Below are 24,850 nucleotides of genomic sequence, written 5' to 3'. Positions count from 1 at the left end.
TGACCATTTAATAAATCATGCATGATGTGTTGCAGAAAAGGGCAAAATATGGATACATGGAAACAGCTTAATATAAAAAAAATACTTATGGTATAAGCATCTCATTTTTAGTATTTAAGCATATTAACATATTTTTTTAAGCATATTGTCCTCTGATCTGCACACGTCATAAAGGTGAATAGACGCAACACACTTTAAGAATTAAACTGTGGGTGCACTGCAATATACTCCAAAATACACTCTGCCATACTTAGCATGATAAACATTTTAAAGAGTAGTTGTCAGTGATTTGGTATAAATTAGAGAAGAGCTGGCACTGAAGCTCTAATTTGCAGCCTTCAAGCAGTAAACTGTGGAAACTGCGCCTGCTGGAGAACATGTAATGAACTGCACATCTGTATCTGCTGAATGTAATCAGTACAGCCCCTCTGAAGTATTTATAACATTTCAATCTTAAAAGACTTACAAGGAAAAGGGATGGCAATTAAAAAAGGTTTAATGATGTGAAATTACATGGTTATTTATTTGGCGCTCGGATCTGGGAGGAAGACATGAATGCTGAGAATGACATGACCTAAGATGAACATTTGAAAGGTTTAGATTTAGAGATGTCTTCCCCCTGATCCGACACTAGTGGTGGATTGGCGGCCAGGGAACGAGGAAGCCAGGAGTAGATGTGAAGGAAGATGGTGGAGGTGGGGTGGAGGAGGGATGAGCTCAGCTGACAAGTGAAGATGAACACGGTAGAAGCTCCTTTAAAAGCAAGGCGTCGGAAGGTGATTGGATGGAGAATCAGGCGGACAGGATGCCGATTAGAGGTCGGGAGACGCACAGAAGAATCATTGGAAGGAGCGGGCGGTGAAGATGAGTCTTTCATTATGAATTTTCGTCTAAACTCCATATACGCTGTATGATAAAGGTTTTATAGACATGAACATATTTAGACACTGTCAATACTATTCAAATTATTTTTACAAATATGTGTATGCATCAGAGTAAAAGGCCCAACAGCCACAGCCATTTATGCTGCTTAAAACCTCCAAATGCCTGGTTCTGCAGATAAAAAAAGGCCCCAAATATTTGCCACTGACGTACAAAGGAGGGAAGGACAGATGATAATGTGACCTGGAAGATCACTTGACACTCCTCTGGATCATCTGTTGTGACAGGCCTATCGAGGATTTGATATACTCGGTCAGCAAAGCGTGAATCTTTGCTGCTGAGCCTTGTGCCGTATCCATGGATGCCCTTTGTCTTCCCCTATAACGTGAAACATACAGAGACGGGGATCTTTGATATTTTCTTTTCTCTAGATTGTCCACAGTACTGGATTTTCTCTTGTTGCTCTCCTCTTTTCAGGTCATCATGTTTCCATCATGTGGAGCATTTTGGTCTGGAGGTTGTGATGGCCATGGCAGGAGGTTGATTTTATGTCTGGTGAGTCATGTCTTTGTTGATTTGGTCATATGTTTTAGATCATTATCCTGTTGAAAGACTGATTCATGTGGAATTTCCAGTTTTCTGGTGGAGTCCACCTGATTAATTTAATGTAATGGTATTTTAAACAGTCCATGTTGCCACACACCCACAAGATGTTTCGGGCCTTTGGAGGAATTGTCAGCACACAGTTTCACAGATCATCCTCTTTACTTAACAGTCAACATAAGGTGTGTTTCCAGCCATTCACCCTTTGGTTTATGCCAAAACCATCAGGAGTGTTTGTTGCAAAAAAGCCCTGTCTCAAATTCAATTCAATTCAATTCAGTTTATTTATATACCACCAATTCACAACACATGTTGTCTCAAGGCACTTCACAACAGTCAGGTACATACATTCCAATTAATCATAACCATTGAACAGTGCAGTCGGAGTTAGTTATTTATTCAAATTGGATACAAAGTTTTTCTGTCTAAGGAAACCCAGCAGATTGCATCCAGTCAGTGACTTGCAGCATTCCCTCCTCCCGGATGAACATGTAGCGACAATGGACAGTCACTGGCATTGACTTTGCAGCAATCCCTCATACTGAGCATGCATGTAGCGACAGCAGAGAGGAAAAACTCCCTTTTAACAGGAAGAAACCTCCAGCAGAACCTGGCTCAGTGTGAGCGGCCATCTGCCATAACCGACTGGGGGTTAAAGCACACTGTTCCAGTTAAAATCCTAGTTGAGTTTAGCAAAGTACACATGTTTAAATTTGTGATGGTAGAGCAGAAAAAGCTTTTTTCAGGGCATGCCTTCTTTTGTAATGCCATTATTTGCGACTTTTTCACAGTGAACTTAGGAATTCTCTTTACCCCCCTTCTGATCCCACTCACTGTACTATGGCAGAATAAACTGGTCAGGTCCTGATCCAACCTATATTGATATTCTCCTAGCCTCAGACAGCAGACTTGTGTCTGTATTTGTCCTGTTAGATCTCAGTGCTGCATTTGATATAGTTGATCACAATATTCTCTTAGAAAGGCTGGAATATGCTGTAGGGATCAGGGAAACAGCACTAGGATGGTTTAAAATTGTATTTGTCTGACACATTCCAGTTTGTTCATGTAAATTATAAATCATCTTCAAACTCCAGGGTTAATTGTGGAGTACCACAGGGTTCAGTACTTGGGCCAATTTTCTTCACTATATATATGCTTCCAATGGGTAAAATTATCAGCCAACATAGGATACATTTTCATTGTTATACTGTTATACTCAGCTTTACTTATCTATAAACCCTGATGAGCCCACCAGTTAGATAGACTACAAGCATGTCTTGAAGACATAAAAATTTGGATGACTTTAAATTTTCTGCTTCTATAATCAGGCGACAGAAATTGTTGTCTTTGGACCGGAGTCTTTGAAAAAGAAACTGATTAGTCAATCACTTAACCTGGATGGCATTAAATTGACCTCCAATAATAATGTAAAAAACCTTGGTGTTATTTTTGACCAGGACATGTCATTTAAATCCCATATTAAACAAGTTTCTAGAATTTCCTTCTTTCACGAGTGACGCTGAAAAACTAGTCCATGCATTTGTTACTGCAAGGCTGAGCACTTCGTTCTCAGACTACAGGTTTACTGGTGGTTCCTACAATCTCTAGAAGTAGAATGGGAGGCAGATCCTTTAGCTTTCAAGCTCCTCTCCTGTGGAACCAGCTCCCAGTTTTACTCCGTGAGGCAGACACCCTGTCTACTTTTAAGGCTAGGCTTAAAACTTTCCTTTTTGATAAAGCTTATAGTTAGAGTGGCTTAGGTTATCCTGAGCTATCTCTGTAGTTATGCTGCTATAGACTTAGACTGCTGGAGGACATAATGGCCACTTTCATTCTCTCTGCTACATTCTCATACTACTCTCCAATTTTGCATTATTTGCTGTTATTTCAGTTTTTAACTTTTGGTTCTCTCTCTTTTCTCTTTCTAGAAGCTACACCTGGCCTGACTCTGTGTCTACCTGTGACACCGTCCCAAGCTTCTGCTGGCAACAACTTAATGCTCACCTTCTACCAATGATACACTTGGCCCTGTCTTTCAGTGTTTAACCCAACGTTTCTCCTAGACATAGCTACTGACTGAGCTTTTACTGTGACTAACTGTATGTGCTCTCTTTCATACTCTAACCTTGAAAACTGGCTCAGAGTTAATCTGTTTTTTCTTCCTAGATGAAGCCACTAAAGGAACTACATCCATCAATGTTTTAATTTTCCTTCCCATAGAAAATACTCATAGAAAGGGATTGCTGCAAAGTCTGCTGGGTTTCTGGGGAAACCCAGCAAAAAAACGTTTTAAGCAATTTGAATAAATAACTGAATCTGACTGCACTGTTCAATAGTTAGGAGTAATTGGAATGTATGTACCTGACTTGAAATCTGTATGATTAGATTGAATTGCCTTGTGAAGTGCCTTGACACAACATGTGTTGTGAATTGGCGCTATACAAATAAAATGAAATTGAATTGAATTGAACTGAATTGAACCTACTGACCAGTAAGCTTGTGTGTCCAATCATTTATTCTCTATTTATTCTCCAGGTAAACAAAAAGACTTGAATGACTAATCAGAAGTTCCTAAAAACTCTGATCAATCTAAAAAAGTAAACTATTATTTTAAAGAGATGTATGATGTCTTCAGTGAAGTGGTGACATCAAACATCGGTTTCTGTGAGGACGTGTGTGTGCAGACCAAGATCTTCTGCACATACAATAACAACAATCCTTGGTTCACTTCTCATCTGAGGCAGCTGCGAAGGGATAAGGAAGAGGCTCACAGCAGTGGGGACCAGGCCTTGTATAAGCAGACCAGGAACAAACTGATCAAGGAGATCAAAGCAGCGAAGAGAAGCTAAAGAAAAGCTTCTCACATGGAGATGCTTCTGCTGTTTGGAATGGGTTGAAGAACCTAACTGCGTACAGGAGCCTTTCACCAACCCAGAGCAAAATTCTTGCCTGGCAAATCAGTTAAATGGGTTCTACTACTCACTGGAGCTGTGTGAGGTTCTCTCCTGCTTCAAATGCTCCACCATCATCCCATTACCCAAGAAACCCACCATCACAGGATTAAATGACAACAGGCCTATCACCCTGACGTGTGGTCATGAAATCCTTTGAGCGACTGATGTTGAAGCACCTGAAGGACATCACAAGGCCCCTGCTGGACCCCCTGCAGTTTGCCTACTGGGCAAACAGGTTGGCAGGTTGCAATCAACTTGGGACTACACTTCATCCTGCAACACCTCGACCACCCAGGGATGGATGCCAGGATCCTGTTTGTGGACTTTAGCTCGGCCTTCAACAAAATCAACCCAGACATCCTCCACCAGAAGCTCACCCAGCTCTGGTGTGGTAAGAACCATCTGGAACTCAACCCACTCAAGACTGTGGACCACTTCTGGTTCCTAGGAACCACGATTTCTCGAAACCTGAGATGGTCCTCACACATAGACAATGTTCGGAAGAAGGCCCTGCAGAAACTGTACTTCCTGAGGCAACTCAAGAAGTTCAACCATCCACAGGAGCTGCTGGTCATCTTCTGCACTGCCATCATTCAGTCTGTGCTGTCTTTGTCCATCTCAGTGTGGTTTGGGTCATCCACAAAACAGGACAGGTCCAGAATGCAATGAACAATCAGTTCTGTAGACAGAATCATCAGGGCTGACCTTCCCTCTATCCAGGACTTATACAGGTCTAGGGTCAGGAAAAGGGCAGCTAAAATCTCTGCAGACCCCACACACCCTGCACACAAACTGTTTAGGTTTTTACCTTCAGGTCGGTGCTACAGAGCGCTGTCTGCTAAAACCAGCCGCCACAGAGACAGTTTCTACACCCAGGCTTGTTCTCTGATGAACACTTGACAGTCAGAGTTCCAAAACAACACCATGGACTGATCTCACATTATATTCTAGTCGGTTGTGTATATATGTACATTTCCATTATTTTATTTATATATATATATATATATATATATATATATATATATATATATATATATATATATATATATATATATATATATATATATATATATACATATATATACATATAAATCTTCACTGACGGCAAAGTTCACCGGAGTCTAATTCTTTGATTGTCTGTACAAACTTGGCAATAAAGCTGATTCTGAGATACTTAGTGGTACCAGAAATCATGCCTCTTGTTATTATGACAAAAAAAAAAAAAAAACTTGTTTTTTTCCCCTCTATATAAATGTGCTCAAAGATTATATTGCTGCAAAAAGAGAGAAATTAATTTTATGCCTTTTGTTACATCTTTGCCAGAGTTGCTAACAAATATGTACACACACCCTCTACTGTCCTTTAAAAGCAAACAGTGTTTCAGTTTATGAATATGAAACAAACCAGTTTGACACCAAATGAGAAAAACTCTGATTTATTTTTAATTTTAAAACATTTCTAGGCACTATTTTCATCTATTTAAGTTTCATAAATAACTAAATCAAGCTTGCTGGCCCTTGCTTTGAATGTTATCCATGAAAACTTGTAGTGATTTAGGGAATTTTCTGATCTACACACAGACAAACACACGCACATAGTCGTGCAACCTGTCTGATTATGTCCCATCCCAAAGCCAAGATGACCTTTAACCTTAAAGGCCAGAGAAGACACACGTTAGGTGATAAGTGAAGCACAAGCCCCATTGTGCGGAAAGTCCCCGTCCATTTATTGACTTCCTAAAGGATCCATTATGAGGTGATTTACGAGGTCTACGGCCAGCGCCCCAGCAGGCGCTTCTGAGGCCGATGGGTCTCTGACTGCTCCATTCAGAGCACATCTGCACCAATGGACCCAGCATTTGATTTATCAGAGAATGGACGGAAGCTGGCCCACACCAGGTTGAGTGTTTGTTCAAAGCCAACATGAATTTAGGAAGCTACCATGAATGCAAGGTGTCACCACAGGGGTCAAAGACAAAAGGTATAGATGAATTCCTGCAATGAGCATTTGAAACAAGTCATTAAATCTTTGCCACTATACTCCAAAACATGCAAAAAGGAGGTTGTGTATTTTAACGATTTCAATAACTTCTTAGTTTCTTTACTAAAACACGACTTTTAAAATAAGATTAAAAGCAGAAAATTTTAAATTACACGTTTTATTTTCCGTGACAGTAGCAGCCCAGCAAAGCAGCTCGTCTGGCAAATGACCTCATCCTTCCTCTCTTTCCTAATGGTGTCTCACTATTCTGCTCATCTGGTTGTTTGATTTCTCAGGCCTTTCCTGTGTAGCACGATGATCTTTTCCCCCTGGGATCATCCCAAGAGACAAAGCCATTTATGAAGCAGAACGTCGGCTGTTTGAAGCTCTGGCCCCTGCCCTCGTGGTGGGGTGTTGTAAAATATATGCTTCTGTGTTGCTCATTGAATACAGGATTATTTGATGCAGTGAAATAAAAGACAGCACCACTCTATCTCCTTTGGACCTTGTTCATTTATGTGTTTCAGAGAAGACATCTATGTTTGGCCATCTTTCATTAACAATCTTCAACTTTATAGATCCCTGGTATTTCATCACATTTCCTTTATTTGAGGTAAAACAACAGAACATTTAACACGAAACAATCAGTTTCTAAGTAGATCACACCGACTTGATACCAAAACTAGTAATTGAGGAATCCACTAAGGCAGCCCTCCTTCTGTTCTCTGTCATGGTTAACTTTGTTTAATGAATACAGCCCAAGTCAGACTGGAGGGGCTGCATGTTGAGCTAAAAGCTCCAAGAATAACAACACAGGATTACAAAGCTGCTCAGGTGCGCCATGAACCTCAAATTCAGGTCCACTGAAGCAAAGCTTCCATCTAATAAGTCAACACAATCACATAGTGGCAGAGCATCGAGTTAGGCTTTAGCAAACAGGAGGCTGAAGAGCTCAACTGCTGCTTGATTTAAACATTTTAACTAAGCTAGCAGCTCGGGGCAGATCTAAAAGAATGTACCAGAAAAAGTATGGGACTGTAACATAGAAAAAAGCTTTTAAAGTGGGAGGCAATCTTTAGTTTAGAGGCCATATTGTTCATTTACAGGCCCTTCACTGAATAACCTAAAGGTCTGCACACAGTCCACAGTGTTTACCTTAAACAAAGTGGTCATAAATGAGCAATGATTTAAGAATGGAGGACAATGAAAGGCAGGTTTTAGCAGTTCTTTTATCTGAACATTAGCATAGAAATTAAACTAATGGTACAGAGTACATTTTTTCTTGTTCAGTCATTTTATGGTTTTAGGCTGACATATGCTTTTTTTTAAATGGACTTTCATCTTATATGAAAAACTGGACCTTTTCTGCAAAATTCCCTTTTCAAAATTGTGAATGTTTTTCTTACAAACCCTTAAAAAAGAAATACAATTATTTGTGGTTTAATTTTTCTGTGAAATGGACAACAATATATAGAATACATTACAAACTTAAAAGTAATAATGTTTTCCAAGGACTAAGAAGGTTTATTGTCCCTGGAAAAATGTCCTTTAGTATAGGAGCAAGGGCACAAAGGCACATTTGTGTGTAATCGTTACTGACCCAATAACTTTTATGTTTGGCATAAAAATATAAAAAAAAGGCATTTAAAGATTGAAATATAGTTAATAAAATGGTAATGTATATCATACAATGTAGCTCTGTGACGTGAAAGCAGGCTTGGGCCATTTACTAACATCAAAGTATATAAGGGCTTCAAGAAGTTACCGTTAAAGTTAAAGAAATGCACTGATCAGGTTTTTCCTGTCCAGTGCCTGGTTTCTAGTTTTCTTGGAGGTCAGACCAGCCAATTCTAATTTTTAACAATTCCAATATTTCTTATAATGCAGAAAACAGAATAAAGATGCTTCAGGTCATCTAATAAAGGTAGTAAGTTTAGAATTGAACAGGAGATGAAAGAGTTACTTAGATTATCTCATCTATGCATCAAATCATGCCTACTTGTATGCACTCACGCTGGAAAAATGAGTCACTGGGAAGGGTATAAAAAAACTGGGTCACTATAAACCAGCGCAGATATTTTTTAATTCCCTCTGAAAATCCTCCCAGAGCACAGAGACTCAGCCTGTGTCAGCTCGCTCATTGTAAATGGACCACAAGCTGATGCGCTGGTCCTTGGATCCAGCAGCCAGCAGTCTTTGCCTGGGGTCCTGGTGATCAGAAAAGGCCAAGCTGAGCACCATGTCTGTGTGGTACTGAAGGACCGCCAGCGGCTGCAGCTTCTTCCAGCCGAATACTCTCACTCGGTGGTCCCAGCCCGCAGATGCCAGCAGGCGGCTATCATCCCTGATGCGGAGCTGAGAAACACCAGGATTGACCAGCATCACACAGTCCTGGAGCTGTAAAACCACAGAGACAAACCCCTTTAATAAACAGTTTGCTTGAGTAAAGTGATAAACATTTTTATTGAAAGCACCGCCACATATTTAAAGAGTATATCAAGTAGTTTCTTTGTAATCTCTGTCTAATAAGAATAAAACAAAGTAAACCTATTATTCAAGCAAAAGAAGGGACGAAAAGCATAAGTAAAAGCTAAATACACAAAGAAAGATAAAAAATAAGGTCAATAAATCACTAAGTCACTTCTCTTTAGGAAAGTTTGGCCAACAAAAACACGCACACAGAGATGCTATCAGCTGATACGATGATGGAGGTCCAAGTGTGAGGCTGGAGGTCTGTTGAACATGGCCGTAAACTCCCGGGACTCAATCATCGGCCATAAAACATTACGGCACGAGAGCCCGGAGTAAATCTCTCCGAGTCCCATTATTTGCTTTGGAGTTAGCGTGGTGGGGGGAACCGAGTTACTTGTGTCGTAGCAAAAAGGAAATGGACATCTCGCTGAAAAAACTTGCTGAGATTCAGCTGCTTCAAGCTTCTCTGATAAATTACATTCTCACTGAAAGGTATGGTCAGCAGGTGAAGACCTTGGATAAATATGCCGGTGTTGCGTCTGCCTGCTAAAGATTAGCCACAGCCCCCCTCTCCCTGTGATCTACTGTCCCAAGGACTGTATCAATCTCTCTAAAAGGGCAACATTCTGACATATTATAATAAATGGCTCAGATCACTATCTGAAGGGCCTGCTGTGGCGGGCATTCCTGCAGAGCGAACGTGCTCTTTCCGCAGCGTGGGGATATCTGCTGGATCACTACATGGGCTGGAAACATCTGGATGTGGGAGCAGAAATCAAACTGGACAGCGTAAAATTGACTTCATAAGTTGTGTCTGGGGAGACTAATGGGCCTTGGATGGGAGGAGATGTTGGGAGAATATATCTAAGTGCTCCTGTTCTGGGCAGGAACCATCCGCAAGCTGCATGTGGAAGATATAAGCCAGGTACTCCTAGCCCAAGTGAATCAAGAGGAATGCGAGCGAGAGAGAACACAGAGAGGAATGTCATTGATCATAGCTGAATAAGAAAAAAAGAAAAAAAAGAAGCTAAGTTCAAAACAGTCAGTGGTGTGATTTCCCTATTTTGTTTTGTTAATGAACCCATTGCTGATGGTCCCAGAAGTGTAAAGCAGTGTGTGCCCCGGACAAAACAAGCCGGATAAACGGATCCAGAGAAAAGCAGGGAGTTAAAGATTATTTGGAGCTTTGTTATTACCTCAGGTATGTGGTATGCCACTACATCTCCCCATCTGGTCTGCATTAGAGGCCTGATAATGATGGGTTTAAGTGTCTGTTTTTGTTTGTTTTGCTTCCCATAGTTTGTGTCAGGAAAAGGCATTTGTTTCATTTAAGGGTCAACTGCAGGCGGTAAACGGCTAATGATTGCAGTAATGGTCAGTCAGCGAGGCCGGCTCGTTAATTGTTTTTACTTTCTATCCGAGAGAGCGAGAGAGAGGAGAGATAAACGTTACACGGAAGTGAGGTTGTCCAGTGGCATTATTTAAAATGAAAGATGCCCATGTGCAGCGATGAATGCAGCCCTCGGCTGCTGCCTCACTATTTATTGGGGGATGTTTCGTGGCAACGGTGTTTGAAATAAACTGAGAAAAAAAATTCAAGTACCTGAATGATCTGTTAATAAACAAAGTCGCAATTGTGTAAATAAATTGAATGCTTTAAAAATATCAACTTAGTAAAAAAAAAAAAAAAATCAGGGTGGGCTGTTGTATGCTGGCCATATAAATGCATTCAAAAAACTAACATCAGCCCAGCATGAAGTGACCTACAACCACAACTGTGTTCATTTCTCCTTCTTGGTACAGAAAGTAATGTGGACTGTAATTATAGATTTGAGTCCAATTATCAGTCTGCTTTTTTTTACACTACATAACAAATATTAATTTGCTGTTGAAATAAGTCCCCCACATTTATTGTTACCCCTGGTAAAAATCGGTTAAAAGCCTTAAAATAAATAAATTTTTTATTGCAGTAGCATAATCTTACACTGACAAATGTAGAAAAAAAAACCCTACCCTTTTATTTTAGTACATCTATTTAGTGGGTGAAAAAAATCCTACACTAAGAAACTGTAAAGAAAATCACAGGAGGCACAATAATGTTAGGCCTCATAATCCATTTACAATAAATGTACTTAAGACTTACTTTCATTTCTATTTCACTCAGTTTATCTGAGTAGAACCTTTTCATGAGTGGTCTACAACTTGTTTTCCTGGGGTAGAAATATGACAGGAGTGGCTCATTTCTCTTTGTCAATCTTCAAAATGAGAAAGACAAGAGAACATGTCATTTAAGTAAGGCAGACGAGGAACTGGCAGAAGGAATATAGGTACTACCCTAAACTTGCTCATACCTACAATAATCAGAACGTTTAAAACAATTGGAACTGTGACAAAGAAGGCTGGACATGTTCGGAATGAAGGAAAATAACAAAATAATCACCAAAGCTCAATGCTTAGATAACAGCAACAAATGGTGCCATCTTTGGGTCATCTGGTCTCCATGACAACACTATAATTTAAGACTTGTAAAAAGTTTCATCAGTGGAGGTTTAAACTATCTCAGTAAAAGTATTGATATCTCAAGTTATCAACCAGTTTTTTGTTTTGTTTTTTTTTAGCATCTTATTCCCACTTTTATCTCTTGGATATTTTAATCCCGCTGTTAACATCTCTGCTCTGGTTCGCTCCTCCTGGCAACACTGTAATCCTTGTAGCTCTGATCCCTCTACATCAAACTTTTCTCCTATTTGATTTGCTGCTGGGGCTCAGCAGAGCTGACTGGTTATTTAAAAAGTGGAGCTGACTTTAAATTACTGCAAATAACCAGGTCTCAATCTGTCAGATCCATTAGCTGTGATGGGGACATTTGTTTTCTGCCTGATTGTATCACATCTAACTATCAGCTTCATTTTTATCTGCTGTAGTACGCCGTATGGTGTGTGTTGCAGGATGCAGACACACACCCTGCAGGTTTGACTGTCTAAATGTCAACTTTCCCAGATGTCAGGAGGCTAACCAGTTTAACTCAACAGCAGGGCCCACATTGCTCTCTGTGGGTCTACAACTGTTCTGACACAAACTCACACTTCAGGATCCTCTTTTGTCCCATTTCTTCTGACTCAGCACATGTTGAAAGGGATCCCCCATTCGAGCAGGTTTCAATCACACTTTGCTCCACTTTTCTCCCCATCTTGGCACACGTCTTGTTGTTAACACTGATCTACTGAAACATCCCATCATCGCTCACTCACTCTGGCCTAGCGGCTGGGAAGCTTTTTCACAGGTATTCCTGACACACCCTGTCCCTGAATCACACTCACAGAGGGGAGATTATAGCCTTTTGTCACCCTGTCGGTTCGGGCTGGGCTCTGGCTGACATGATATGAATGTGTGAAACAGATGACCAGAGGAGAGAAGAGGAAGTATTGGGACAGACAATGTATAGATTTTTTGTTTTTGCTCCCCAGGCATCAGTTAAAAAAGCAGAAGTAGAATAGGCCTGGTGAGGACCAGGAGATCAGGACAACCATTCTACTACAGAGAAACCATGCAGGTGACCACTGGGTGGGAATATTTTCACAGTACCATTAAAAGACAAGGAGCACGACTTCCTGTGAAGAACTGTCATCAGCCACAGCTTGCTGTCGGCCATGCTTGATTTACTCTGCAAATCTTCCTCTGTCTGTACCTGCTTTCACCTGCTGCAGGCCCCAGCCTCTGTGTTTTTTCTCTCCAGAACAAACTCGTCAATGCAGCCGCCTAAACACAGAAGCAGTTGCCACACATCATTATGATTTGTAAAAAGCCTTAAAATAAATTAAGCTTTTATCATAGTATAATATTCTCATAAAAAATTGTTAGGAATTTGTTTTCTAACTAACAGTACCACACCTATTTGATTGCCTATAGTCCTGCGTCCTCTCTTCAGCTCAGCACTAAGATTAAGCTCTAGGGACAAATAAGAAGGTTGACTTTTTTTTTGTCTGATTAGCTATCGCTGTGGTTATTTGGTCTTATGTTTTAAATCATTATGCTGCTGAAAGACCGAACGACAACCTTTCTTGCAAAGGCCAACAAATTGTATTCCTACAATTACCCCGTTATTTCAAAGTTCACCGTAGCCTTTAGAAGAGAATCATGCCAACAGCATCACAGATCCTCTACCGTACCCAACAGTGGACCTGAAGAGATTTTTCATTCTTTTCTTGCTGGCCAAAAGCTCAATCCTAGTTCTGGCCTCACTCCTAAACAGCCAGATGGGATGTCGATGTAATGGTTGCTATGGAGACTTGCTGACACCAAGATGCCACTCTTTGCTGAGAGCTCAGGTGGTAAACATGGGTCCTTGGCTAGCCCAGTGGTTAAAAGGAATGTGGCCCTGTGTCCTTTTCTATCCTTAGGGGAAGACATAGATTACTAATTAAATGTTCCAACAAACGTGGATCAACCTAAAAAAGTGTTTTACTTACATTTATTTTACAGTTTTTGGCAGGGGTATAAATAATTGTGCTACATGTAATTTTGTAAAAAAAATGCTTTTGCTATTGAATAAAACTTAAGGTTGGCATTAAAAGATGCATCTTACCCAGGGGTAACAACAGATCTGTGTCTAATTGGACCCCCTAGTAAAGATGTGTACCAAAGTCCTTAAATAAATGGTGGTGATGGAGAATTGGTTAACTGTCAGCTAGACTTATTCTATTGCATTTGAGCAGGGCGGTCCAAAAATGGGGATAATTTGTACAAAACAAAAATTACAATTTTTTTCCTTCACAGAATCAATGTACTCAAATTAAAGACTGGACTTTGTTAAATCTGTCAGCGTGAGAATAATGTACCTTATGGCTTTAACCAGGTGTGCCAACAAGTTTGTCTGTATTTAAATATATGGTGTATTTTAATGGGTTGTAAACCCTGACACCCTCACTGTCTCACTAACGCTTTCCTAAAAACGCATGGTAAAAAGGAAACAGGGCTGAAGATGATGCTTCATTACTATGAAACAATCTGAGGCCAGCAGGGTCACACGGCAGATAAAAGCCTCTGGGAGGCATGTGCAACACATTAACCTCCATTCCTGTGCCTATCAGTCTTTATCTGCCCTAGATAAGCTCACTTCATAGACTTTCAGCTTCATTAAATCATAACCGTGCTGTTCTGTGTCAAATCCAGTTTGCCTGGATTTCAGTAATATTGCCAGCCAGTTCCACTGTACTCTGGGCTTTATGCGGCGGTAATTTGTGGGAAGCGAGATGCTGTGGCACTTACAGTCTCCTCAGTCTTTATTGCAGCCTCCCACTGTGAACCACTGTTCCCTTTACTGCAGATGTGTTTTTTGTTTAGCTTAGGGGCCTCTAAGGTTTTGATATTTTTATTACCTCTCGCAGGTCGTCCGTCAGAACCCATGGCCCGGACCAGCCACCCGGCAGGACCTCCTTACTTGGGCCACACAAAGATACTTCTGTGGGAAGCACCGAGAATAGCTGTCTGGACGTCACACTGAGCTGCACTTCGGAGTAATTTAAAAGCCCCAACTGGATCCTTTTCCTCTTTCTTGTGCTTTTTCCCCTGTCATCCTCATCCTGGATTACACGCTGAATCAATATTTTGTTGCTTCAGCAAAATACACCCAATAACTGCTTGCCTTTTGTTTATGGTATACTGACTGAAATCCTTCGCAGTCTTTGTCTAGACACATATTCGGGGTGAGAAAATTGAGCTCCGCAAATATTTCTTATTCGAGCATTCATTTGTAAAAAGCCCTGGAAAGAATAATAGCCCTTCGCTGAGCAGAAGTCTACTATATCAGCCCTGGGTTCCTCTTGGCTTTGATTCACGAGGTTTGACTGAAAAATAGAAGCATTCCTACTTGCTCATGAAATCAAGAGAAAATACAGATACAAATTAGGCATAAAGTCTCTAAAGCATTAGCTGTTATGTAAAATGAATTATGGTACAAAAGCTAATATGATCTCTTTAAGTGTGGCAGGGGCTTTGGAGTATAAACTGGAACACTCACAAAATACATGTTTGTGTGAGAAGCTGTAAGTATTGTGATTCAAGGGTATTTCCTGCTATAATACTTTATAAACTCCTATATATCAGTACATTTCCACTTTCATCACCATAAAAAGTATTAGAAAATAGATTTGTCAGATCTATAATTACTAGTATTTTTGAATATATTAACAAGATCTATTGTGAGACCATGTTTCAGTGTGTCTGTGGGTGGCTTGACTTCAGAGTGACAGCCTCAGTCTGGCCCTTGGCCCCTAGCCCTGCCAACACTGTGTAACCAGCAGCTGATTTATGGCCCCTGGAGCCCCGCTGAGCCTCTTCCTCTTTGGCCCCTAATGTTTTTCAAGCAAGTCGGGCGAAAGCCAATACTCTCCTCTCCTCTGGTACCATTTATTCCACTCCATGGGGCTTAGATCACCATTGTGCAACAATCAGTTAGTAGGTAGGGAATCTCAGCCTTACCATCGTCCATATTAGGAGCAGAGGTGATGTCATGTCGTTTGTGAGAGAACAGTTGCTGTACAACAGGGTTTAACTAATATTGTAAAACCGACAAAATGTTTATGGACTTTAGATTTTAACTTATATTACTGCAGTTATATTGGTTAGCATTACCCGAACGGTATCCCTAGAGACTATATATCTTAACCTTAAGTCTTAGATTTTGAAAATACTGCAAACATTTCCAAAGCTAGCATGTTTCCTGATACACAGAGTATGAACACTCAAGAGGATAAAACAACCTTTCTGTTATCTGCTGGAAGTTTTGCTCTCCCCCACTCTTTTTCAGCAAAATACAGTTTCAACTGAAACAGTCTCTTACATCTGTCTACTTCTGCTGACTTCATTTTTGAACACCTCACTAAAACGGAAAATAGCTAACTTAGAATCTTCTTCCCACAGTAACAACTACCACACTGGAGAGATTTTGTATTGGCACAACCTGGTAGCGCCTTGTATTATGAATTTACCTATTGGGAAAAGATTGGATTTTTCCTACTGGTCAGTCATTGGTCAAAGTCATTCAATGTGAGAACTCTAATGTCATGACGTGAAATAATTAGAAACCAGTTTAATAATAAAACACAAAACAACAAGTAAGCAAGTCGTAATACTCAGAGGTAATACATGAACCCCTTCGTGTTACAAGTTACAGTCTGTAAAAAGACAGCAAGTCAGCATATTAAAAATATTGCAACATATATCTAGCTAGAATAATAAATAATGCTGATTTTGAGGGACTAAAGCTATATTGTTAGTTAAACAAAGGTTATATCTATAATTTAGGACTAGAGGTTGAAGGAAACAGGAAACAATGAAAGACCTAAGAAGAAAAAAAAATTTAATGGCAACTGATAGCTGTAAAAATAAAAGGGATTTGATAATTCAGACAACAGTAACACATTTTTAGACTCCCCAAAGTTGTAGCCTAAAAACAAACATGCCAAAATCAGTTGGATAAGCCCTGAGCCTCCTGACCTGTATGTTGTTCTGGTTGTCCAGCATCCACGAGGAGAGCTTCTTCTCACAGGAGCCCGATACACCCCTCAGATGCCTGAGGTCAAAGGTCAGGCACATGATGGGCTCGGGGTGGGCTTTGACATGGCTCAGCTCGGACCTCTGGGTTACGTCCCACAGCAACAGGGAACCATCCTCGTATCCAGCAAACAGGAGAGGTCCAAGACCTGAGTCAGACTGCAAGAGAGGGAGGACGATGGGAGAAAGGAGGAGGGACAGCAGGATGGGAAGGAGAGCAGCATGAGTTAAGATGTGAGATGAGCAGCAGGTTTAGAAAGCCACAGAAAGCGATGTGTGGTGCTGGGAGCTGAGAGGAGCAAAGGTTATCAGCCTGGAAGCTGCAGCTGACACTCAGACGCTGTGGCCTCCATTCATCAGCCAGCTGCTTTCTGCAGCACACCAGTACAGTTTTATCCCTCATGAATATTACACACTTTTAACGTCTATCACTATACAAACATTTATTTTGTGTTTGTTTAGTAAACATTTGTACTTGATAAGCAACTTTTGTTTTATTTGTATGAGAACCAGAATGAGTCACTGAGGTAACAGTGCCTGACAAAGATTTTGTCCCAGTATACCCATATATTTAGATGTTTTTTTATCGGGATTTTATGTAATAGAACCATTTAAAGTAGGGCATACTTGTGCAATTATTTATTTTATTTATTTATTTAAAAATAATAATTTATTTTAAAATAATACAAATCTGTAAAGTGTGGCACACATTTCTGTTTCAGCAAAATGTACTGTGATAGTACAAAGCCATGATAATACCTCTGTTCTGAAGCCATCTTTTTAGTAAATAGAGAGGACGTGTGTGTAATATAATCTCAGTATGAATCCTGCTGTTCTGTGAAGGCCTCTGAGGTTGTTTTTTTTTCAGAGAACAAACAGAATCACAAAGAACACAGCAGACAGGTCAGGGAGACATTTGTTAAGAAGTTTAGAGCATAGTTAGCTAATAAAACAATGGTAACTCTAAAGGTGCGTCAGAGATCCACAGCTCAGACTGGAGAATATGTTAGCAGGACAAATATTAGTTGTACACTTAACAAGCTGGGTCTTTGTGTAGGAGTGAGAGAGTAAAAATGTTTAAGAGGATGCATGTGACATTTGTGGCCTACATGCAAATCATTATGCGTGGCAGAACAATAACAGTGCACATCACCCTGAACAGAACATCCCCACCATGAAACATGATGCTGGCAGCATCATGCTGTGGGGACGCCTTACTAAAGTATGGAAAGGGAAGCTGGTCAGTTGAAAGGAAGAAGCCTAAAGCGGGGCAATCAGGGGAGAAAACCTGAAGGAGACAGCAAAGGATATGAGTCTGGGACAGAAGTCCACCATTCAATATGGCAACCAGCCAGAGCTAGCTCAAAGTACATTTATGTATTAGAGTGGCGTAGTCAAAGTTCAGACATCAATCTAACTGAAAACCTGCGACAAAACTTGTTGCAGGAAATGTATGTTTACAGAAGCTCTTCTGAGTGAGCTTGAGCTAAACTCCATCTCTAGATGAGAAAAGTTGTTAGAGACATATGCCAAAAGACTTACAGCTGTACTTGCAGCAAAAGGTGCCTCTAGAAAATATTCAATCAGGGGGCTGAACAAAAATGCATGCAACATTTTTCAGATTTCATTTTAAAAAGTGCCCCTTTTCGTTGATCTATCACATAAAATTCCAGTAAAAGACATTGTTGTTTGTGGTTCTAGTGACAAAATGTCAAAACACTTAAAGGATATGAACAGGTTGTAATATGCACAGTACAGTTCTATTAAAAGGGTAAATCTTGCACAGTTGTAGAAACATGATACAGCTGTGATAATATCAAACTTATGTAAATAATAAGGTAAAGATGAATTAAACCAACACTGGGAGAAAAAGACTGAAACAGTGAAGTCAGGGAGTTTTGGGATTTATAATGAGACTGTTTACTTTCTTGAGATACCAATTTAACATAAAGGAATATAAAAAACACACACACATTTTCTTATTTCAAGTTTGAAAACACCAAACAAATACACACCTAGTTGAGCAAAACTTTGTCAGGCTTAACAAAAACTTACACTTCAGCTGATCTAATAGGCACAGATACTCTGCATTGAGCTGGATCTACCTTTTGTTTCAAAATAACACCAGGCCTTTAGGAAAAAAAAGTGGGGTGCCATGCAAGTCAGGAGGGAAAGAAATTTTTTCCATATGTGCACAGAGACCATGTCAGCCATTTTTCATCCATGTTCAAGTCCTCTCCTCTGTTAACGCTCCATATTTCTCTTCTTCCAGCTTAAAACAAATTATAGACAGAGTCGTGTACTCCTTCCAAACACATCAGCGAGGACGAACACGGAGGGATTATGAAAACAAATAAAAACAAGTGAAAATCAGTGGCCCCTTGCTAGCCGGCAGGGACCGGGCTAAGCGTTCCAGGTTGGGGCCCAGCGTTTCACTTAAGCGAAGGACCTCCTTGATTGATGATGTCATGGGTCGGAGGTCAGGGAACCCTGGGTAGACACCTAATTCATTATATCCTCCACAGGCCTTTCTACAAGAGGGCTCTCTGCTGGAGTGGGTCTGGGGCACTGGGTGGAGATTCATCACAGAAGAACAGCTGGAAAGACAGACGACTGGAAACTACCCAGAGAAGCAGGACCAGACAAGGAAACTGGAGTGGCCTTATTTTAAATGAAACACAATGGGACTAAACTTCTAACTGGGTGTGTACATAATGTATTTTAATACTAGCTTTATTATAGTATTATTTAAAGTTTCTATTGCAAGCATAAATGTATATGACAGTGACATCTTTTAATCAGAAATACTTCAGCTGCTGAGTCAGACAAGCATGCCATGGCTCTCATAAGTCTACACACCATAGGTTTTTGTCATTTCAAAAAAAAATAACTCACCATGATAAATCATTTCAAAAAAAATTTTTTCACCTTTAATGCTACATTTGTCTTGTAAATTTCACTGTAAAGGAAAAAAAATCAAGTTAAAATAAACAGGCTGCATAGGTTTGCACATCCTTAAATTAACGCTTTGTTAAAAATGCCTTCTGATTTCTTCTATGGTATGAGTCTGCCAGCAGCCCACATCTTGACTCATAAATAAATCTATCTTGAAGATGTTGTCCACATCTATCTACTGTGAGGACACATCTTGTATGCAGTTCTCTTCAGGCGACCCCACGTTGTCAGATTTAGTTCTGGACTCTGGCTGGACCATATTTACTCTTGAAAATTCCTTCTTTTTTTATTTGGATGTACACTTTCACTCACAGTAAACAGTAAATGGCATTTACTTGTATAGCGCTTTATCAAGTCCCCAGAGACCCCAAAGCGCTTCACACTACAATCAGTAATCCCCCATTCATACACACATTCACACAAAAAAACCACCATTTCTTATTTTAAGTTTGAACACATCCCAACAAATACACACCTAGCTTAACCAAAGCTTAGACTACAGCTGATCTAGGAATAGTGATGCTAAAAAATAAAACTCTTCTTCTTTAGCTTTTGAGCAGACATATACCACATACCAGACACACTGGCATAAGGAACTGATCGTAAATCTCATCCATCTTTACAGAAACCACCATTGTTCACTCTTGGTATGATGTGTCATTGGAGATGTACTGTAAAGTTTGTGCCAAACGTATCTTTTGGAATTGTGGCCCAGAGGTCTAAGACTGGTTTCTTCAGACCATTACACATTTCTTTGACAACATTTTAGGAGATTTTAGCCAGTACTAGATGTTTTTTTTTTTTGGAAGAAAAGGATTCTGTTTGGCAATCCTTAGACTAGAGATATTGAGGAAACAGAGACTGATGACACATGCAGAACAGAACCACCACCTGCTTCTCTTTCAGTGTTTGTGTCAGACTCTTGGAAACCTAACTGAACAGTCTCCATTTATTATTTTTATTATTTGCAAAGAACATTCAGTTCCTGTAATGTCACAAGGTTGTTTTTTTTAATATTTTGTTCAATTATTAAAGACAGTCTTCACTGCACATGATGATGCTGTGGAATTTTGTTTGTAGCCTTCCCCTGACCTATACCTTTGCCCGAAGAGATCATTTTGATCCTTTGTAACCAGTGTTGAGTAGGTTACTTCAAAAATGTAACTGGTTAAATGTAGAAAGTACTTCATTTAAAATGAAATAGTATTGTAACTATTTTAATTACTTAAAGCAATATAACTAATTACATTGACTTGCTTTTTAATTGTTTGGATTTTCACCGTATTTGGGTCTGTCATAGCTGGTTACTGATGTAAATTCAAGCTGCTACACCATGAGTGGAGAAGGGATTTACAGCTGATTGAAGGGAGCTGGATCTTGAGCCATTCAAAACAGACATGTTTTATTTATATTTGTTTTTATTCAGCCAGACTGGGCTTAGTTATTTTATCTGGATAATAATCTCTAGGAGGATTCAAACTTTTTTGAGGACCCAGACTCCTCCTCGCAAAGCCTTGGCGTGGGACGGGATGGTCAGGTGCCTATCTCCAACAGTCACTGAGCAAGAGGCGGGGCTCTCTGCGTTGCCCTGTGATGGGTAGGTATCACAAAGAAACACAGAGACACACCAGACAAACAACCATGCCCTCACACACTCAGTCCTAAGGTTCATTAACAGAGACCACTTAACCTAACAGTCATGAACCCATGCCAACTCCATAAAGAAAAACTCCAGGTCAGAACTGGTACCTTCTTGCTAGAGAGCAACAGTACAAACAACGACCTTTTCCAAGACTTCAATGTGATATTTCTCTGGAAAATATTACATTGTTTTTGTCATCAGAAAAATGCATCAAGGTGCCGCTGCGGTTTTTTAAGTCAAACATGTCATACTCATTTTCTCATCTCATACTGTAATAAATACTGCAAAAAAAACTCTAGGTTTTATACATTTTGATGAAAATGTTTCTGCCATGTGGTTTTATATTCGGAGGATGTTAATTTGGTTGACACACATTTTTATTCTAAAATCCTTACACTTTGCACTGCAGGAGAAAGATGCTGTTCTCTCCTCTAACTGACAATACTTGGTTCTGGTTCCATTTTATACCTCCTAACAGGGAAGAAATCCTCAACTTATAAAGTTTTTTTTAATTCATGCATACTCTTATTTCCTCCTACATTTGCCCAGAGAAAATAATCAAATTTTTCAGTTAATTCAAAATACAAACAGTATATTTTGTGTGATGGAGATTAATAAAATTAGATTAGAGATAAAATTAAACTTCAGTCACTATAGTTAATTTATTTTAGCAGAGTTGTGACTTGATATCCGGCATATCATCGTGTTTTGGCATATTGAATAAATGCGTGGCTTTGATATTCTGCTTGCCTGAAGCACAAGAATTATTACATCCAGCTCAACAGGAGAAAATGTTTGAAATGCCCTCAAGGAAATGTAAAATTTCAACATGCAACAACATCTATAGGTCTGTCTCTGAAACATTTCTGTTTCGTTTGTTCATAGCCCACTGTGTTGTTATACTTTTTCTTTTTGTGTTGATAAACTGTTTTTTGTTGTCCGCAATTTAAAAAAAGTTTCAATAAAATTATTTAGGTAAAGAACAAAAAATGTTCAATTATTCATACTTTTCCAGGTGTATTGGGACTTTTGATATGCTTATGATTTACACCTCACAGCATTTAAAAAATAAATGAATGAAAACCACAAGGCAAAAGACATAAAGAACCTTTATGTAAATGGCTAAAACATGATCTGCGGAAAGAAAAAATATTTCAGTTGTCCTCAAATTACATAGATTTGATCCACTAGAAAAGGGACAGCTGGATGGAAATACAGATAATGGAAGGAGTTTGGTTCTAATAAACATTTAAAAATTGTTTAACTTCTAAATACGATACAGAGGTTGGCTGTATTAAAATGAACTTGATCATCAAAAATGGCACGATGATAAGCCTGAGCTCTTTAACATGTAACATGTAAGAAGTGAGAAGGGAACTCATTAGACATGCAAGAAAAATAGGTTGATGTGAAAGTAATCACCGAGATATTTTCTAAAAGACCTAGAAATGAAACTACTGTGAAAATCTGGTTCCCTAGAATCCATGAACAAGCCTGCAGTCTGTTTGCTGATGTCCCGGCACAGGCCTCAGGCCGCCGCCGTTTTAACATAAGGAACCAATCGTGTCCAGTGGTTGTCGTCCTGGTCCTACCATGGTGTGATGGCCACGAGGCGGCGAGGTGATGAGCTCAGAGTGATGGATATCAGTTAAGGAACATTTCCCTTTTCCCAGCCAGCCTCTGTTCACATTATTAACCTTGCACATCGTACATCACTACCGTCCCCGCGGCCAAGCCCGACGTCCTCGCACATGTCAAGCCCACATGTGGAGCCACTTTCGATTGTTCACCTCATCAAAGCCTACTTGATCCTTCTTGGTCTGATTGACTGTATCACAGGCAGTCAGATGAGGAGATTAAGATGGTGTGCTCTACCGTTTTTAGGATAAAGTCATACCCCGCATTTTCTTATAAACATGGACCATAGAGCTGGTGTTTTATTGGGTTTTAATGTAACAGAACCTCCGGAAAGTCTTGACAGATGATCTACCTCCAATCTGACTGCCCTGTAGCAACAGCAGCAATACTTGATTTATCAAAGCGTTTTCCGGGGTGGGGGTTTAACATACAAGTGCGTGCCACATTTCAGAATTTTAAAGATAAATAAAAATGTGAGAAAAAACATACTCTTTTCCTTTAACATTTAGTGCACACTTATGCACTAGTATATTACTACTCCCAATAAAATATTATATAACATTAAAAAAAAACAATACTACATTACACTATATAATAAAGACATTTGTGGTTTGTAGTTCAAAGGGTATGAATACTTTTGCTAAATATTATATCTCCAGCACTACAGTAGGGTTAATTTTAAGAGACAATAAAGTAAAATAGAATATATGTAAAACTGCATTTAATCGGGTCTGTGTCACAAATGTGTTGTAGGCTGACAGGAAATCTGAGTCTGTTTTTAGAAGAAAGGAGGACCATCACTGTTTGCCTATGCAGTGGTAAGAGACTGATGATGAGAGGGATGATGGAGAGAAGAGATAATTGTGGGTGGGACTTTCCTGGAGTGTGTGTCAGAGACACGGGTGGTTGTGTCAGCTGCTTCCTCCAGCTATATGGGTTCAAGGAAACAGTGGGCAGCATACGAACATTTGATGTGGAGGGATTTTTCTTTCTTTTGTCTGATAAAATCATTTAATTAGACAGAGAAGGAGGGATTTGTATGCAGCAATACATTTATGTTTTGACCCTTTTTTCCCAGAGCTTGGACCATGAGCCTCTCAATAAGTGTAACAGACGAGCAGGCCTCTGTTCAAATGATTTATGATCACCTGAGCCCCTTTAGCTTTGAAGTCAGACAGCTGTCTGTGCTGTATTACATTGGTATTACATAATTTATAATGCTATAATTGATCATTTGGTTTCTTGGCACTCAACAGCATTGGTTTATAAATCAGAAGATGAAAAGCAGGCATAGCAGTCAAATCAAAGTAAAACAATAAAGGTTTTGGAAAAAAAAAACATGTCTGCACACTCTAAAACAGACTGTCACCTGTTTGGGTTTTTATTTAATAGTACCTGGATGAAGAGGGTACAGGCCCGGCAGCTTGCCTGACCATAGTTTCAACATGATAAGCAGGGTTTTCATTTGTGTTGCCTGTAAACTTTAACAAGCTCATTGTACACAAAAGCAGCGAGTGTCCAACCAAAGTCCTAAAAATCAAAAAAGTTCATTATTAACCATGAAAATAGTTATAGGGTCACATTAATGAGGAAAATAAAACGTTTGACAACGTCTACAAAACACAACGCTACGTTTGTGCCCAGATCAGATTGGATATACAGCTGCAGGCTGATATATGGCTGTGAACCCACGGCCTTTCCAAACGCTCTAATTACAGTGTTGGGGCTGGCTGCCAGCTGAAAAGCAACGCATGGAAAAATGGCCCGGGACGAGTCGCTGGGCCGTAAATCACACCATGTCTCCTGCGTGTACATTTTTGTTGATTTGTCTGTTACTGCATCTTGTCGTGTGATGTGGGCCAATCAGAAGAAAACAGGTTTGAGGTATAAAAAATGATCCTTTAAACAAACAGGGAAGAAAATGTGTAATGATGCAAGAGGACAGTTTAGCAAACTTGCCTTCCATAGTTTAATGCACATGACCATTCCCAGCTTTGTGTCTGGAATCAGCGTGGAGACTGGGCTCTTACTGGGCATCTCAAAAATCTTGATCTGTGGAGAACAGATGAAATGTTTCAGTTGGACAATTCTTCCTTTGATTTTTGCGTGTTTGCAGAAAATTTGGGGCTCATATCATTTTGTTCGTCTTTAGATGTTAAAATGCACATGA

General features: G+C 39.7%; 1 protein-coding gene across 5 annotated transcripts in view; it reads right to left on the bottom strand.

The window, feature by feature from the left end:
• Positions 1 to 7,630: 7,630 nt before the first annotated feature.
• Positions 7,631 to 24,850, bottom strand: part of gnb1l (guanine nucleotide binding protein (G protein), beta polypeptide 1-like) — a 35,878-nt gene continuing 18,658 nt past the window's right edge. For 3 of the 5 annotated variants that reach the window (XM_047382164.1, XM_047382163.1, XM_047382165.1), the window contains 3 exons: positions 24,640 to 24,732; positions 16,389 to 16,604; positions 7,631 to 8,816 (listed from right to left, as the gene is read on the bottom strand). In XM_047382164.1, coding sequence (XP_047238120.1) covers positions 8,538 to 8,816; positions 16,389 to 16,604; positions 24,640 to 24,732 — 588 coding nt within the window. In that variant the 3' untranslated portion in view covers positions 7,631 to 8,537. Of the gene's footprint in view, positions 8,817 to 12,476; positions 12,651 to 16,388; positions 16,605 to 24,639; positions 24,733 to 24,850 lie in introns of all 5 variants that reach the window. The other 2 variants (XM_047382168.1, XM_047382166.1) reach the window with 2 other exon arrangements.

Source organism: Girardinichthys multiradiatus, chromosome 12, assembly GCF_021462225.1.
Source record: "Girardinichthys multiradiatus isolate DD_20200921_A chromosome 12, DD_fGirMul_XY1, whole genome shotgun sequence".
In the NCBI taxonomy this organism is placed as follows: domain Eukaryota; kingdom Metazoa; phylum Chordata; class Actinopteri; order Cyprinodontiformes; family Goodeidae; genus Girardinichthys; species Girardinichthys multiradiatus.
Note: the sequence above shows the minus strand (reverse complement) of the source record. Positions and strands in the feature narration are given on the sequence as shown.